The sequence below is a fragment of the Scyliorhinus canicula genome, chromosome 5 (genome assembly GCF_902713615.1).
Source record: "Scyliorhinus canicula chromosome 5, sScyCan1.1, whole genome shotgun sequence".
NCBI classification, from domain to species: domain Eukaryota; kingdom Metazoa; phylum Chordata; class Chondrichthyes; order Carcharhiniformes; family Scyliorhinidae; genus Scyliorhinus; species Scyliorhinus canicula.
The window spans coordinates 121,438,102-121,453,638 of NC_052150.1; the positions used below are offsets into that span (position 1 = coordinate 121,438,102).

Sequence of the window (15,537 nt, forward strand, 5' to 3'; positions counted from 1 at the left end):
ACAAGGAGCTACTTTCTCTCTCTCTCCAGAAAGGCTGTGAGTGCTGTCTTCCTGAAGCTGCAGAGAACTTGAGTGAATGAATCTACAGAGCAAATATTACAGGCTGCAAACAAGGTCAGTAAGCTGCTCTCCCTTTCCAGAAAGGCTGTGAGTGCTGTATTTCTGAAACTACAGAGATCTGAATTAATCTACATTAAAAGCCTCAAACTGAAAGCAAAATTTGAAGATAAGTAAGGTGTTAAAAACCACCATTGAAAACAAAATCCCTTTTTTCCTTTTACATATTCTTTTTTAAAAAACCCCTTACTTCCCCTCTGTATTTGTCTGCCTTGTGCATGTGTAAGAAGTCTTACAACACCAGGTTAGAGTCCAACAGGTTTGTTTGAAACACGAGCTTTCGGAGCGCAGCTCCTTCCTCAGGTGAATGTTTGAAACAAACCTGTTGGACTTTAACCTGGTGTTGTAAGACTTCTTACTGTGCTCACCCCAGTCCAACGCCGGCATCTCCACGTCTTGTGCATGTGTGCAGAGGGTGTGGGGGGTGGGGGCAAGTTAAAGATGGCAATTAGGAATTAGATAATAGTTAACCAGTTGTGTTTGCTGCATATTTCATTATAGTTCTTGTTATAAATAAACAGTAGGTGTGTTTAAATTTACAAACCTGATGGCTGTAATTATTGTGCAGCCAAGGGTCAAAGTTGTGGGTATTTTTCTAAGAATTGCAGGTTACTTCACTTATGTTGTGACTCCGGATCAAGTGGGACTGGCATTGACCGCGACTAGCCCAGAGTGTCGTAACATTCCCGTGTCCTAGTCTATGTTCACGTCTGTTAAGCCATTCTTCCTATGGTATGGTTTTATTTTGTAATTGTGTTCTGTTTCTAAAATACTAAATTCTAACAAATATACTTGTTAAAATAGAAGAATGCTTTTTAAATGGAAAGAGGGTGCAGAATGCTGAGGTACAGAAGAGTCTGGATGCCCTGGTAAATAAGCTAGCATGCAGATACACAAATGATTGGGAGGCAAATTAAATGTTGGCCTTTATTGCAAAAGAAAGTAGGGAAGTGTTGCTGCAGCTGCACATAATCTTTATGCGACCATGGGTGAGATCTTCCGGCTGTTCAAGCCAAAGAGATCTTCTTGTCCCAGCAGTGGCACATTACTGCTGCAGGTTTCCCGATGTCATAGGGCGGATTCAATGAGAAATCCCATTGACAACGATAGGACCAGAAGATCTCACCGGCCTCCCACATCAGGCCGCCACCCTTTCGCATGTTTCTTGGTGGCGGGAGGCGGGAGAATCTTGCCCCATATCTGGAATACTCAGTGTTTTGGGCTCCTTATATTGCAGTTGGATTGCTCCTTTGTTGGAATTATTTGAGAGAAGATTTTTCAATAAACCTTCTACCCAGCCTGCCTTGGCACCCACACACCCATCAATGGTCCTGCCAAGGGACCCACAACTTCCCTGCCTCAGTAGGCCCATGTCCTAGTTGTGGCACTGACAGTCACAAATAGCCTAAAGTAGAGATTACCACCACTCAAATGCAGTAAATAAGTTAAGTTGCCAGTGTTCTTGAATTTAAGGAATAAGTATGAGAGGAATAGGTAAATACTGAGTTTTATATTTATATGAACTCCATAAGACTATAGGACATATGGTGCAGTGCCCTAGGTGTGGTAGCAAGTGGGAACTGCCACGAGCTTCCCGGCACTCGACCTGGCAAGACCGGGGACACCATTCAATGATAATTGGTCCACTTAATGAGGCCCCATGGACTTCACGCCATAAATGAAGGCTCGCCAGCTGATTTGCCGGGACTGCGTTAGCCACCTCCCCCCCCCCCCCCCCCCCCTCCCCCAGCCCGGATAACAATGTCAATCAGCACTTAAATAGCTCTTGCACAGCCAACCCCACTCAGCTCGCAGCCATGGCGCTAAGAAGACCGGCCCCAAGATTTGGAGAAGCGGACCTGGGGAAGCTCCCAGATGCAGTCGAGGCCAGAAGGGGTGGCCTGTTCCCCCAAGGGTCCTATGGGTGAGCCACAGGGCAGCCAATGCCACTTGGAATGAAGTGGCAATGACCATAGACTCTTGCAGTGTGACCAGGAGTACTGGCCTCCAATGCTGCTAGAATGCCAATGACTCACACCGAGCAGCATGGGTGAGTTGATACCACTCCCTCCTCCCCCTGGAACGTTCGCCCTCCCCAACTCTCCCTTTATACCCCCCTTCCCAGCACTGTGACCCACGCTAATGATGTCCTCTCTGCGCCTCCTCGAGTGAAGCTCTCCCACAATCGCTGGGAGAGGGCCCAGACTGGTGGAAGGGTGCTGGACATAAGAATCCACACAACACCCAAGGAACGAGCCCTGGAGGTGACAGGGGATGCTGAGGACCAATGCAGAGGTTGGCGGATGCCGTAGAGGTGAGGATCCACCGGGCCCCACCCGAATACCACACGAGTTGTTATTGTCATACTGATAGATCCATCCCTCCCACTGACCACATGTTCATTCTCCCACAGGTCCTCCAGCTAATGGCATGGCCCATCTTGGGTGTCCCCCTCCCCTGCCTCCCATGAGACCATCTCGGAGGAGAGTGGAGACACAGGGAGTCTGCGCCAAGGGTGGAGGGGGCTTGTGGGGGGATTGGTGGGGGGGGGGGGCGAATGAGGGAGAGTGGGGATAGTGATGCGGCACCATCGGGATGGTGGGGTACTGGTGTACACTTGGACGAGGAACATTAAAATACCCTCAACACAACTGGAAACTGGAATGAGAAATGATCAGTTGGTTCCTCAAATATATCTACAAACCATAATTCAAGGAGTTTCCTTCCTTCTTATAATATTTGCTCAAACAAAATTAATATAATTGTAACAAAAGCATAATCAGAAAAGATCTCGGCTGGAATTCTCTGATCGTTGGGATTCTATTTTCCCGCCAGCAGGGCACCCGCCCATGTGTTTCCCGGTGGCGTGGGATGGCATCAATGAGAAATCCCATTGATAAGTAGTGGGAGGCCAGAATCCCGGTGCCAGCATACGGCTCACTGCTGAGTAACAGGAGGTGATGGGACCAGGGAATCCAACCCCTCTACTCTATAAATGATTTGGGAGGCTTCAATGTCGATTGTATCTCCTCTTTATGTATTCAATAATTGTGGAGAAAATCTGACCACGGGCTAGATTTTCAATCAAGACTTGAAAAAACGTCAGAACGTGAGAGTTGAACTTCTTGCCAAGAACATTAAACATTTAATTTGTCGTCTTTGAATTTTGTTAATTGATTGTTTTTTAATTATCATATGCATCAGTGCAGCAGGAACCTCCTTCTTTACAGTTTTTCTGTCACCTGCCAAAAAGGAAACAAAATGTCAAGGAAAAGAATATCACAGAGCTCTGTCCAGTTGCTATGTCCAACAATCCTGTGACACAAACATTTCTTTTCACATGGAATTGACTTTTATAAATTATGTCATGTTGAACCAGGATTTATTTAAGAAGAAGCTTCAATCACAATAAACAGGCACACGAACGACAAAACACAAACATTAGGAGCAGAAATATTTGGTAAGATAGTGGCTGACTTGATTGTGGCCTCCCACATTACTGCCAGCCTCCCATAAGCCTTGGTTATGGGAGGCTGTGTCGATCAAAAGTCTATCCAACTCAGCCTTGGGGTGCGCTGCCAGCTGGAAAAGCAAATTGCAATGGCTAGAGAATTCCGGCCCTGATGTTTGACAATCCGGTCTATAATTCCCTGTTTTCTCCCTCCCTTATTTTTAAATAACAGGGTCACATATTTTATCTTCCAATCTGCTGTGACTGTTCCAGAAACTATAGGAGAGAAGATGACAACCAACGTATCCACTATTTGCATGCTCATCTCCTTTAGTGCACTGGGATGTAGATTATTAGGCCCTGGGGATTTATTAGTTTGCAGTCCCATTAATTTCTCCAGCATTATTTTTTTTTGGAATATTAATTTCTTTCAATTTCTCCTTCTGACTCGACCCTTTCTTCCTGAGCATTTCTAGGAAGTAGTTTGTGTTTTCTTCCATGAAGACAGAACTAAAGTAGTTTAATTGCTCTGTCCTTGTTCAGTATTATGGATACTCCAATTTCGGCCTGTAAGGGCACCTACATTTGGCTTCTAATCTTTTTCTGTTTATATATTTGTAGAAGAAGCTTTTCCAGTCCACTTATGTTATTTGCAAAGTTACCCTCATACTCTCCCCCCCACCTCCAATGAACCTCTGTCCTCCTTTGCTGAATACTAAACTGCTCCGAATCCTCAACCATACTATATTTTGTAGCTACTTCATAGGATTCCTCTTTGGATCTAATGCTATCACAGAATCACAGAATTGTTATGAAGCAGAAAGAGGCCATTTGGCCCATCATGGGCGGGATTCTCCCAGCGGGAGACTAAATGCCGATGCCGGATTGAAAACCGGAGTGTTTCACTCCGGTGTCGGAGGCCACTCCTCGCCCGCTATTCTCCCACCCCAGGGGGGCTAGGAGCGGCGCCGCGTCATTTACGCGCGCTGGGCCTTGGCGCCGCGTAAAAGTGGCGCCGCGTAAATGACGTCACCTGCGCATGCGCAGGTTGGCCGCGCCAACCCGTGGGCACCCCTCAAGAAATGTCGGAGTGATCTTGCGGGGCGGCGGAGGAAAGAAGTGCATCTTTTCGAGGGGCCGGCCCGCCGATCGGTGGGCACCGATCGCCGGCCAGACCACTTTTGAGCGCCCCCCCGGTGCTCGATCCCCCCCCCCCCCCCCCCCACAGGCTGCCCTGCAGCGTTCCCGCGCTGTTCACACCGGCAGCAACCAGGTGTGGTCGGTGCCAGTGAACACGTCGTATTGGGCAGGCCGCTCGGCCCATCCGGGCCGGAGAATCGCCGCTCGCCCGTTACAAACAGCGGGCGGTGATTCTCCGAGCGGCCAGCCGTAAATCTCGGCGTGCCGGTTTTGGGGGGGTGGGAGAATCACGTGCGGGTGCTGGGGCAGCGTGGTGAGACTCACCCGGCGCCCCCGCGATTCTCCCACCCGGCGTGTGGGGGGGGGGGGGGTGGGGGGGGAGAATTGCGCCTCATGTCTCCACTGGCTCTCCAAACGAGCATCACCTCTTTGTGTCATTTCCCTGCCTTTTCCTCCTAACCCTGTACATTGTTTCTATTCAAATAATCATCTCATGCCTTCTTGAATATCTTGATTGAGCACCTTCACCACATTTCCCGACAGTGCAGTTCAAACTCCACACTCTAACTACACGTTGTGTGGAAAGGTTTGTTCTCTCATCATATTTGCTTCTTTTGCAAATCACTTCAAATCTGTGCCATCTTGTTCTTGATCCTTTTGTGAGTGTAAAATCTGTCCAGCCCCTTCATGATTTTGAATATCTCTTTCAGATCTCCTCTTAGCCTTCTCTCCAATAGAACAGTCCCAACCTCTCCAATCTATTCTCAGAACTGAAGTTTATCATCCCTGGAATCATTCTTGTGAACCTCTTCTGCAATCTTTCCAATGTGTTCACGTCATTCCTGCAGTGTGACACCCAGAACTGTACACAACATTGCAGTTGAGATCAAACAAGTATGTTGTACAAGTTCAGCAAAATGTCTTTGCTCTTTTACTCTTTGCTCCCATTAATAAAACCCAGGATAGTATGTGTTTTATTGACTGCTGTCTCCACCTGTCCTGTTATCTTCAATGTTCTATGCACATGTAGACGCAGATCCCTCTGTCCCTGCTCTGCCTCAAGAATTTTACCCCTCATTTTAGATTTTCTTTTCATGTTTTTCTTCCAAAATGCACCAGCTCACACATCTCATTGAACTTCATCTGCTACCTATCTGCCCCCTTGTGAAGTCTACAAAGTGCTATCTACAAAGCCTTGTCAATGCCCAACAGTGAATCTAGCTTCAGCTCCAGTTCTGAAACCAAATTTAAGTAGCTACAGCTCGAAACACTTCCTGCACACACTATCACGCTGAACACTGGAAATATCCCTAACTTCCCTCGATGCACAGAAGCATTCCACATGGCCAAGTTGCTCTGCCATGACTTACCCTGAAATTAGTTCCTTTACTTTTGCATCGTGTAGTTTGGAGAATATTAAGGATAGTAGAAATATTCACCGGCCTTACTTACCAAGGCCACCGCTCTTATTTTATAATATATTTTTATTCAAGGCTTTTCAACAAAATACACAATTGTTAAATTTCACTATTTTTAAAAGCGCAAGTGGGCCTTGCAGTTGGGAATTTGCCTGAGTGGAGGTGGAGAATTGCAAAGGTTCTGGAGAATACCTCCCGCTAATAGGGCTGGATTCACCGATCCCCGACGCTGAAATCGCATTCGGCGACGGGGTGGATAATCCCCGATGACGCTGAAATCGGGGGCGCTGTCGCTTTCACGATGCTCCTTCCACCGAAGAGCAGCGTACTCAGGCCCGCACCCGACCCTCCTTCCCCGACCTGCTGGGTTCCCGATGGCGTGGGACGCATGTGGTCTCACCTGTCGGGAACACAGCATGGTGGCTGCGGACTCAGTCCAGTGCCGCTACAGTCGGGGGAGGGCCGATCCACAGGTAGCAGGGACAATATTCGGAGCTGGGTGCACTGTGGTGGGGCGGTCTGGGGAACGCAAGCCGGCCGAAAGGGGGGAGGGGGGGGCATTATTTTGCGGGCTGGATCCGTGAGCGGCATCCGCCATGAAGCATGGCGCAGCCGTTGCAGGCAATTCTCCAGCCGTATTGACAACTAGAGCTGGGAGCTCTATGCTGCCTGGTTGCTAGCCCCCCTGGAACAGGGTATCGGTGGCCGTTTTGAATCAGTTTTCCTGGTGTAAAATGCCACCATTTTCACACCGGCGTGGGGACTTAGCTTCAGAATGGAGAATCCAGCCCATGATATGCCAACGGTGTTTACTGAATGTGTGGGGTGTAATGCATTGAAGCCACTGTTCAGGCACCAGAGAATTGCGGTCTGCGATACTGGTGTCCGCCACGATTTCTGCATCAAAATCGATTCACCATCCAATCGCATTTCCTGATTCCGCTGTTGGCCGGAGAATCCCACCCTCTACCTTATGTAGAAATTAGCCCTTACATTAAATTAACCCTTAAAACTCCCTCACTCACCAAAGTTGAACTTAATATTCGATGCATCCCAAAGCAGCACTCCAGTGCAGATTGCTGTTAAATCATGCCTCAGCTAGCTTGGCAGTAAATGCTGCAGAGTTTTATTATTTTGGGCTGAATTTCATGGCCCCGTCACGGAGGGCTAGTGCTGAAATATGTGGCGAGCCATTTAAAAGTCCATCAAGTTAAGCAGAAGCAGAAAATTCCACCCTTTATTTCAACTGAGGATCCAACTCAATCAGTTCAATGCAAACACCTCCTATTTTTAAGTAGGTGTTTAGCTGTCAAAATTGATATTCATGATCGTTTCAGGGGGCAACGATAAGGAAAAAATATCAACATGCGAAGATACAAAGCACACATGGTTGGCACTGTGATAGGTAACCAAACCTGATCTGATCAGTTTGTAGAGTTTAAGCATAGATTGTGTCAGCTGAGGTGTGTTGTGTTAAAGGGAGTCATGGTGAAAGAAGGGTGGCTCAGTACATGAGTGAAGGACATGGGGTGGATTTCTGTCACAGTCTAACCATGTTTGGGTTATACGGATATTGGAGATACCCATCAACAATGAAAGAAAAAGGAGTAAGTGCAATTACTCCTGGAATTTCACAATAGGAATCTGCTGAAACCATTTAAATCTTGTAATAAAATACTGAAGCAAAAAAAGTCAATGGTGGAGACAGGTCAGACAGCATCTGTAAAGAGATGACAAATTAGAAAGTGTTATGGGTTCTGAGAAAAGGTCCAATGGCTGAGTCATCGACTGATTGTGCTCTTTCAACAGATGTATCCTGACCTGCTGAATGTCTCCAACAATTTTGATTTTTGTTTTGCTTCAGACTTCCACCAGCTGCTGTAGTTTTGCTCTTTGTCATAAAAATTACTGCATTTTGGGTCGAGGCTAGTGAACAGACTGATCGCCAAAAAGATTCAGAAAAAAGTCCTAGCTTAGTCAGTCATTACACCATTAAAGAAGCCTATGTTGAGACAAGTCCTAGCATGAATATAATCGGCATAATCCACTACTGCAACAAAAACAGTCAGGTTATTCCCTGTACGAGAAAAGCCTACAGTGAATATACCACTGGAACTTTCTGCACTAATAAACATTAATCCAGGAATATTAAATGAAGGATTAGTGGAAGAATTTTAATGGGCTCAGATTCGAGACTTTCAGCAACTGTTTACGAGAACACACAGGTCTCGTGCACATCCCCCCTCTCAATTTACAGCCATTCAGATAATAGCCTGCCTTTCTGTTTTTGCTACCAAGGTGGGTAATCTCACATTTATCCTTGTTATACTGCATCTGCCATGCATTTGGTCTCTCACTCTGCTTGTCCAAATCTCTGCATCCTTCTCACAGCTCACCCTCCCATCCAGATGTATGTCACTTGCAAATTTTGAGATATTACATTTGGCTCCCTCATCTAAATCATTAATATATATAGTACCACACTAGTCACTACCTGCCATTCATTAGAACAAGACACGTTTATCCCTTGAGTGTTTGTGGTCTGCCAACCAATGTCCTATCCATCTCAAACAGTACCTCCAATCCCTTGCACATTAATTTTACAGGCTAACCTCTTATGTGGGACTTGGTCGAAAGCCTACTGGTAGTTCAAATATACGATATCCACTGACACCCCTTCATCACATTTCCTAGTTACATCCTCAATGACCACCAGTAGATTTGTCAAGCATAATTTCCCTTTTTTAAATCCATGCTGACTGTCCGATTCTACCACTGTTTTCACAACTATTATACCTTTTATAATGGACACTAGAATTTGCTCCACTATCGACATCAGGCTGACTAGTATATTTTTCTGTTTTCTCTCTACCTCCCTTTTTAAATAGTTGAGTTACATTGGCTACCCTCCAATCTGCAGGGATTGTTCCAGAGTCTATAGAATCTTGTGTCCTCCTTTGTGAAGACAGAATCAAAGTATGTATTTAATTGCTCAGCCATTTCTTGTTCCCCATTATAAATTCCCCTGTTTCTGACTGTAACAGGTTTACATTTGTCTTCCTCTTCATGTACCTATAGAAACTTTTACAGCCAGTTTTTATGTTCCCTGCAAGATTACCCACGTACTCTATTTTCCCCTTTTTAAGCAATCTCTTGCTCCGCCTTTGTTGAATTCTAAAGTGCTTCCAATCCACGGGTCTATTGTTTTTCTGATCAATTTGTTTGCATCCTCCTTCAGTTTATTACTATCTATAATTTCCCTTGTAAGCCATGGTTTGGCCACTCTTCCCATTTTACTTTTGTGCCAGTCAGGAATGAACAATTGTTGCAGTTCACCCATGTGCTATTTCAGTGTTTGCCGTTGCCTATCTACTAAAATCCCTTTAAGTAACGTTCCCCAATCCATCATAGCCAACTTGCGCTTCATACCATTGTAGTATTCTTTATTAAGATTCAGGACACTAACTTCCGGTGGCAGCAATGAGTGAGTGAGCCACACATTTGGGGGCTCTCACTCCGGCGGGATATGAGGACCTGGTTCCCCGGTTTTACGGGACGATGGAGCAGTGAAAGGACGGCCACGGAGGTGCGGAGGAGCGAGCAGAGCTGCATGGAACTGCGGGAGGGCAGAAAGCAGCGAAAACGGGAGAGGAAGGGAAAAAGGCAAGGTGCAGGGGAAGCTGACCTGGGAGCCAAGTTGGCGGACCTAGGGACCTCGGACCCGGCGATCCAGCAAGCGCTGGAAAACATGCTGCAGGTTATTAAAAACAGTTTTGAGTCGTTGAAATTTGGACCCACTTCAAAGGGCAGTGGATCAGCTGAACCAGAGACTGGATGCCCAGGCTGAAAACGTTAAGGAGCTGGGAGAGACGGTGGAGGATGATGCGTGATCAATGAACACAGAAACAAAGGAGTAGTCCGAATCGAAGGCTTTAATCTACAAGAAGTGTGCCCAGCAGCAGGAGTACAGAAAGAACGATGGCTGCTGGGAAACACGGGTTCTTATACTCCGCCTCATAGGTGGAGCTACCTTCCTTTCGACCAATGAGAAGACAACACTTGGGCCAATGGGCTGAGAGCCTTCTACACCAATAGCAGCTCAGACTTCTAGGTACCGTAGTACCTCTAGTCATACTACCACATTCACCCCTTGTTGAGAAAGGAACCGGGGGGGGGCATGTGCTTTTTGAAAAGCGGGGAAGGATGGGGGGGGAGATGTCCCATGCGGGTGGGACAAGATACTGGTAGTATGACTAGTGATATGGGATCATAACTCTCCAACGGTGGCTGCCCACTGGCCCGTAACTATATACAGGGACCTGTTAGCACACAGTAACTATTTACAGAGTTGGAAAACGAGAGAACAAACAAAAAAAAAGTTCATTAACAGTTCATATCGACTTGATCAGCCGATGGGGGCCTTGGACGTCCTCTGCGACCTGCGGAGCTTCGTCGGAGACGTTGGAGATGCGGGCGTCCATGACTCCGGGAGCGATGATCCGGTCCTCGTGGATGTTTCCATACCCCTAGACGGAGCTGGTGAGGGGGCCGGGCCGTGGGCGGGGGGGGGGGCGTCTGGTCCTCTAGGCGGCGCGGGTGAGGAGCTTGGCGGGCGAGGGAGGGGAGCGCCTGGGGGGAGCAGTTGCGGTTGGAGGGGGGGGGTGGCGCTGGTGCCGCGGGCGATGACGGGGATCCGGCGGGTGCCAGGTCCCGTAGGGAGACCGTGTCCTGTCGGCCGTCAGGGTACTCTACATACGCATATTGCGGGTTAGCGTGGAGCAGCTGGACCCTCTCAACCAACGGGTCCGACTTGTGCGCCCGCACGTGCATCCAGAGCAGGATGGGCCCGGGGGCCGCCAGCCAGGTCGGGAGCGGGGTCCCTGAGGATGTCTTCCTGGGGAAGACAAGAAGGCGTTCATGAGGCGTTTGATTGGTAGATGTGCAAAGTAGCAACCGGATTGAGTGGAGGGCTTCTGGGAGGACCTCTTGCCAGCGGGAGACTGGGAGATTTCTGGACGTAGAGCCAGCAGGACGGTCTTCCAGACCGTACCGTTCTCCCTCTCGACCTGTCCGTTACCCCGGGGGTTGTAACTGGTCGTCCTGCTAGAGGCAATGCCCCCGCTGAGCAGGAATTGACACAGTTCGTCCCTCATAAAGGACCCCCTATCGCTATGAATGTAAGCGGGGAATCCGAACAGGGAGAAAATGGTGTGGAGGGCTTTAATGATGGTGGGTGTGGTCATGTCGGGGCAGGGGATGGCGAACGGGAAGCGGTAGTACTCGTCAATCACGTTGAGGACGTACGTGTTGCGGTTGGTAGAGGGGAGGGGACCTTTGAAGTCCATGCTGATGCGTTCAAAGGGATGGGAAGCCTTTATCAGATGCGCTTTTTCGGGGCGATAGAAATGCGGCTTGCACTCCGCGCAGATGTGGCATTCCCTGGTCACTGTCCTGACCTCCTCGATGGAGTTGGGCAGGTTGCGGGTCTTTACAAAGTGAAAGAAGCGGGTGTCCCCCGGGTGGCAGAGGTCCACGTGGAGGGTTCGAAGGCTGTCCACTTGTACGTTGGCACAGGTGCTGCAGGATAGGGCGTCGGGAGGCTCGTTCAGCTTCCGAGGACGATACAAGATGTCGTAGTTGTAGGTGGACAACTCGATCCTCCACCGCAAGATCTTGTCGTTCTTTATCTTGCCCCGCTGTGCATTGTCAAACATGAAGGCCACCGACCGTTGGTCTGTGAGGAGGGTGAACCTCCAGCCGGCCAGATAGTGCCTCCAGTGTCACACCGCTTCTACTATGGCCTGTGCTTCCATCTCAACTGAGGAGTGGCGGATTTCAGAAGCATGTAGGGTACGGGAGAAGAAGGCCACGGGTCTGCCCGCTTGATTGAGGGTGGCTGCCAGAGCTAAACCGGATGCGTCGCTCTCGACCTGGAAGGGGAGGGACTCGTCGATAGCGCGTACCGTGGCCTTTGCGATATCCGCTTTGATGCGGCTGAAGGCCTGGCGGGCCTCCATTGACAGGGGAAACGTGGCTGTTTGGATGAGGGGACGGGCTTTGTCGGCGTAATTGGGAACCCACTGGGCATAATATGAGAGTGGGAGAGCCGCCCGTCCGCTTCGAAAGCAGTGTACTTGCGATCGCTTGCGCGGATGGGGAGTTGGTGGTAGGCAGACTTGAGGTCCACCATGGAGAAGACCTTGTACTGCGCGATCCTGTTGACCAGGTCGGATATAAGGGGGAGAGGGTATGCGTCCAGCTGCGTAAACCTGTTGATGGTCTGACTGTAGTCTATGACTATTCTATTCTTCTCTCCGGTCTTTACCACCAGAACTTGTGCTCGCCAGGGGCTGTTGCTAGCCTCGATGACCCCTTCCTTCATAAGCCATTGGACCTTGGACTTGATTAAGGTCCAGTCCTGGGCACTGTACCGTCGGCTCCTGGTGGGGACAGGTTTGCAATCCGGGGTGAGGTTTGAAAATAAGGACGGGGGATCGACCTTGAGGGTCGCGAGGCTGCAGACAGTGAGGGGAGGCATAGGGCTACCGAATTTAAATGTTAGACTCTGGAGGTTACATTGGAAGTTTAACCCCAGGAGTGCGGTCGCACAGAGCTGGGGGAGGACGTAGAGTCTGTAATTATTAAACTCCCTCCCCTGGACCGTGAGGTCCACTATACAACACCCCGTGATCAGCACTGAATGGGAGCCAGAGGCCAGTGCGATTTTTTTCTTGACTGGGTAGACAGGGAGAGCGCAGCGTCTTACCGTGGTAGGTGGATGAAACTCTCCGTGGTCCCGGAGTCCAGCAGGCAGGTCATCTCATGCCCGTTGAGCAGTATCCTTGTTTTTGCCGTAGAGAGGGTGTGGGGTCGAGACTGGTGCAGAGTGACTGAAGCGAGTCGTGGCAGATAGTCGGAGTCTTCATTGGGCAGTGAGTAGTCACCCGCGGGGTCCTTGGAGCCGATCCAAGGTGGCGGCGCCTGTCAGTTGCACATAGTGAGGGGTGAACAAAATGGCGGCGCCCGTCCCCTGCATGTGGTGTCGGAGGCACAAAATGGCGGCACCAGGGGGTCGCACGTGGCGTCAGAGGTGTAAAATGGCGGCACCCAGAGGTTGAAGGTGGCATTGGGGGATGGGGGCAGCGAGGTCCGCGGGCCGCATGGGGCCCCTGGAGAGAGTGAAGGGGGAGTCCCGCAGTCACTGCCCGGGACTGCAGCGACAGCCTCGGCCTGGCAGACGGCCACAAAGTGGCCTTTCTATCCGCAGCACTTGCAGGTTGCAGAACTGGCTGGGCAACGTTGTCGGGGGTGTTTCGCTTGGCCACAAAAATAGCAGCGGGGCCCCGCGGATTTTTTGGGGCGCCCTGCGGCGCAGGCCTGGGGGGGTCGGAATCTGTGGGGGAGAGGGACGGCGAGTTCCACGCTGCCCAGGGGGCTGCTGCGTGGTCGGGGACGTATGAGCGGGCGTTTCTGTTCGCGCCATCTAGGGAGGTAGCGAGGGACCGTGCCTCCGTGAGGCTCAAGGTTTCTCTTTCTAATAGTCTCTGGTGGATCTGTGGGGACTCCATGCCTGCAACAAAGGCGTCTCGGATGAGGAATTCAGTGTGCTCACTAGCAGACACTTGTGGGCAGCCGCAGTTCCTCCCCAGTACAAGGAGAGCACGGTAAAAATCATCCAGTAACTCACCAGGGATCTGCTCCCTCGTGGCCAGTGAGTGCCGAGCGTGGACTTGATTTACCGGCCGGATGAAGTATCCTTTGAGCAGGTCCATGGCCACGTCATAGTCGGTCGTGTCCTCGATGAGCGTGTAGATGGCGGTGCCGACGCACGAGTGGAGCCTGTGTAGCTTCTGCTCCTTCGTTTGTACATTTTCCGCCGTACTAAGGTAGCTGTTGAAACAAGCCAGCCAGTGCTTGAACGTAGCTGTTGCATTTGCTGCGTGGGAGCTGAGTCGTAGACACTCCGGCTGGATGCGAACCTCCATCCTTTACAATCTTGTAGATTAAATTGATGCGCGATCAATAACCACAGAAACGAAGGAGTAGTCCGAATCGAAGGCTTTAATCTACAAGAAGTTTCCCCAGCAGCTTGACTACAGAAAGAACTATCGCTGCTGGGAAACACGGGTTCTTATACTCCTCCTCATAGGCGGAGCTATCTTCCTCTCGACCAATGAGAAGACAACACTTGGGCCAATGGGCAGCGAGTCTTCTACACCAATAGCAGTTCACACTCCCAGGTACCGTAGTCATACTACCACAGAGGAGCAGGCGGATGCACAGACGATTGCGGCGCTAGAAGTCGATGGCTAGAAGGAGAAACAGAGAAGACTGCTGGAGAGAGTAGAGGAGCTGGAAAATAGAGCCTGTAGACAAAATCTGAGGATAATCGGCCTCCCGGAGGGGGCTGAGGGAGCTGATGCCACAGGGTTTGTGGCGGACCTGTTGATGCAGCTGATGCGGGCTGAAGCCTTTCCGCGACCGCCGGAGCTGGAGGGGGCACACAGAGTGCAGGCGAGACAGGTGCGTCCGGTGGGGGGGTCCACCCGTCCGATGGTGATTAGGTTCCACAGGTGTGTGGAAGAGGAGCAGGTGCTGCGGTGGGCAAAGAGCGCTAAGAGCAGCACGTGGGATAACAGTGTTCTTCGCATCTACCAGGACCTAAGCCAGGAGGTGGCTCGGCGGCGAGCAGCCTTTAAACAAGTTAAGGAGGTATTATTCAAAAAGCACGTGAAGTGTGGTCTGCTCTTCCCGGCCTGTCTTTGGGTCACGCATCAGGGCCAACACCACTACTTCTCCGAGCCCGAAGAAGCGATGGACTTTGCAAGGGATCAGGGGCTGGTCCCAAAAAGAGGTCCCACGGACGCAAGCTAGGGTCCGAGAATTACGATTCGAAGGGATGCCGACTGTGCCTGGACTGCTGGTCGACTGTTTACTGTTTTAAAGGTGCCATGTGGGGTATTTTGTGTGGCCAGTTATTGCCTGGGGGGGGGGGGGGGGGGGGGGGGTCTTTTTCCTGTTTTTGTTGCTTTTTTTCCCCGCTTTTTTTTGTTCTTTCTGCTGTGGTGGATACCTTTTGTTGGGCTCTCTGAGTGCACTGGAGCCGGTATTGTAACAAAAGGGTGTCCGGTCAGCAATGGGGATTAAAGATGTTGGTCGTTTCATTTATGTCTATGGTTTTTATGTTTGTTTCTGTTGGGCGATGTACAGGTACTGGGTTATTGCAGTGTTATTTTATTAATGCTCAGTAAGGGACGTGGGTTAACACTTTTCTGTGTACACAGCTGGAACTGTATTGTACCTGGAGCAGCCTTGCGGTGCTGTTTGATGTTTACATCTTGTTTGATCTTCCCATTTTAGCCAGATTGCTCCAGTGGGTTGGAGTGGGGGATGGTGTGCTGGGGAGTGGGG

The 15,537-nt window shown here is 50.0% G+C and overlaps 1 protein-coding gene across 5 annotated transcripts in view; it reads right to left on the bottom strand.

Moving 5' to 3' along the window:
* Positions 1-3,115: 3,115 nt before the first annotated feature.
* LOC119966225 (kunitz-type serine protease inhibitor-like) overlaps positions 3,116-15,537 on the bottom strand; it is a 106,015-nt gene continuing 93,593 nt past the window's right edge. For 3 of the 5 annotated variants that reach the window (XM_038797574.1, XM_038797572.1, XM_038797573.1), the window contains one exon: positions 3,129-3,359. Coding sequence is in view for 2 of the 5 variants with exons in the window: in XM_038797576.1 (XP_038653504.1) it covers positions 3,342-3,359 (18 nt within the window). In the remaining 3 variants the exon portion in view is untranslated. Of the gene's footprint in view, positions 3,360-15,537 lie in introns of all 5 variants that reach the window. The other 2 variants (XM_038797576.1, XM_038797575.1) reach the window with 2 other exon arrangements.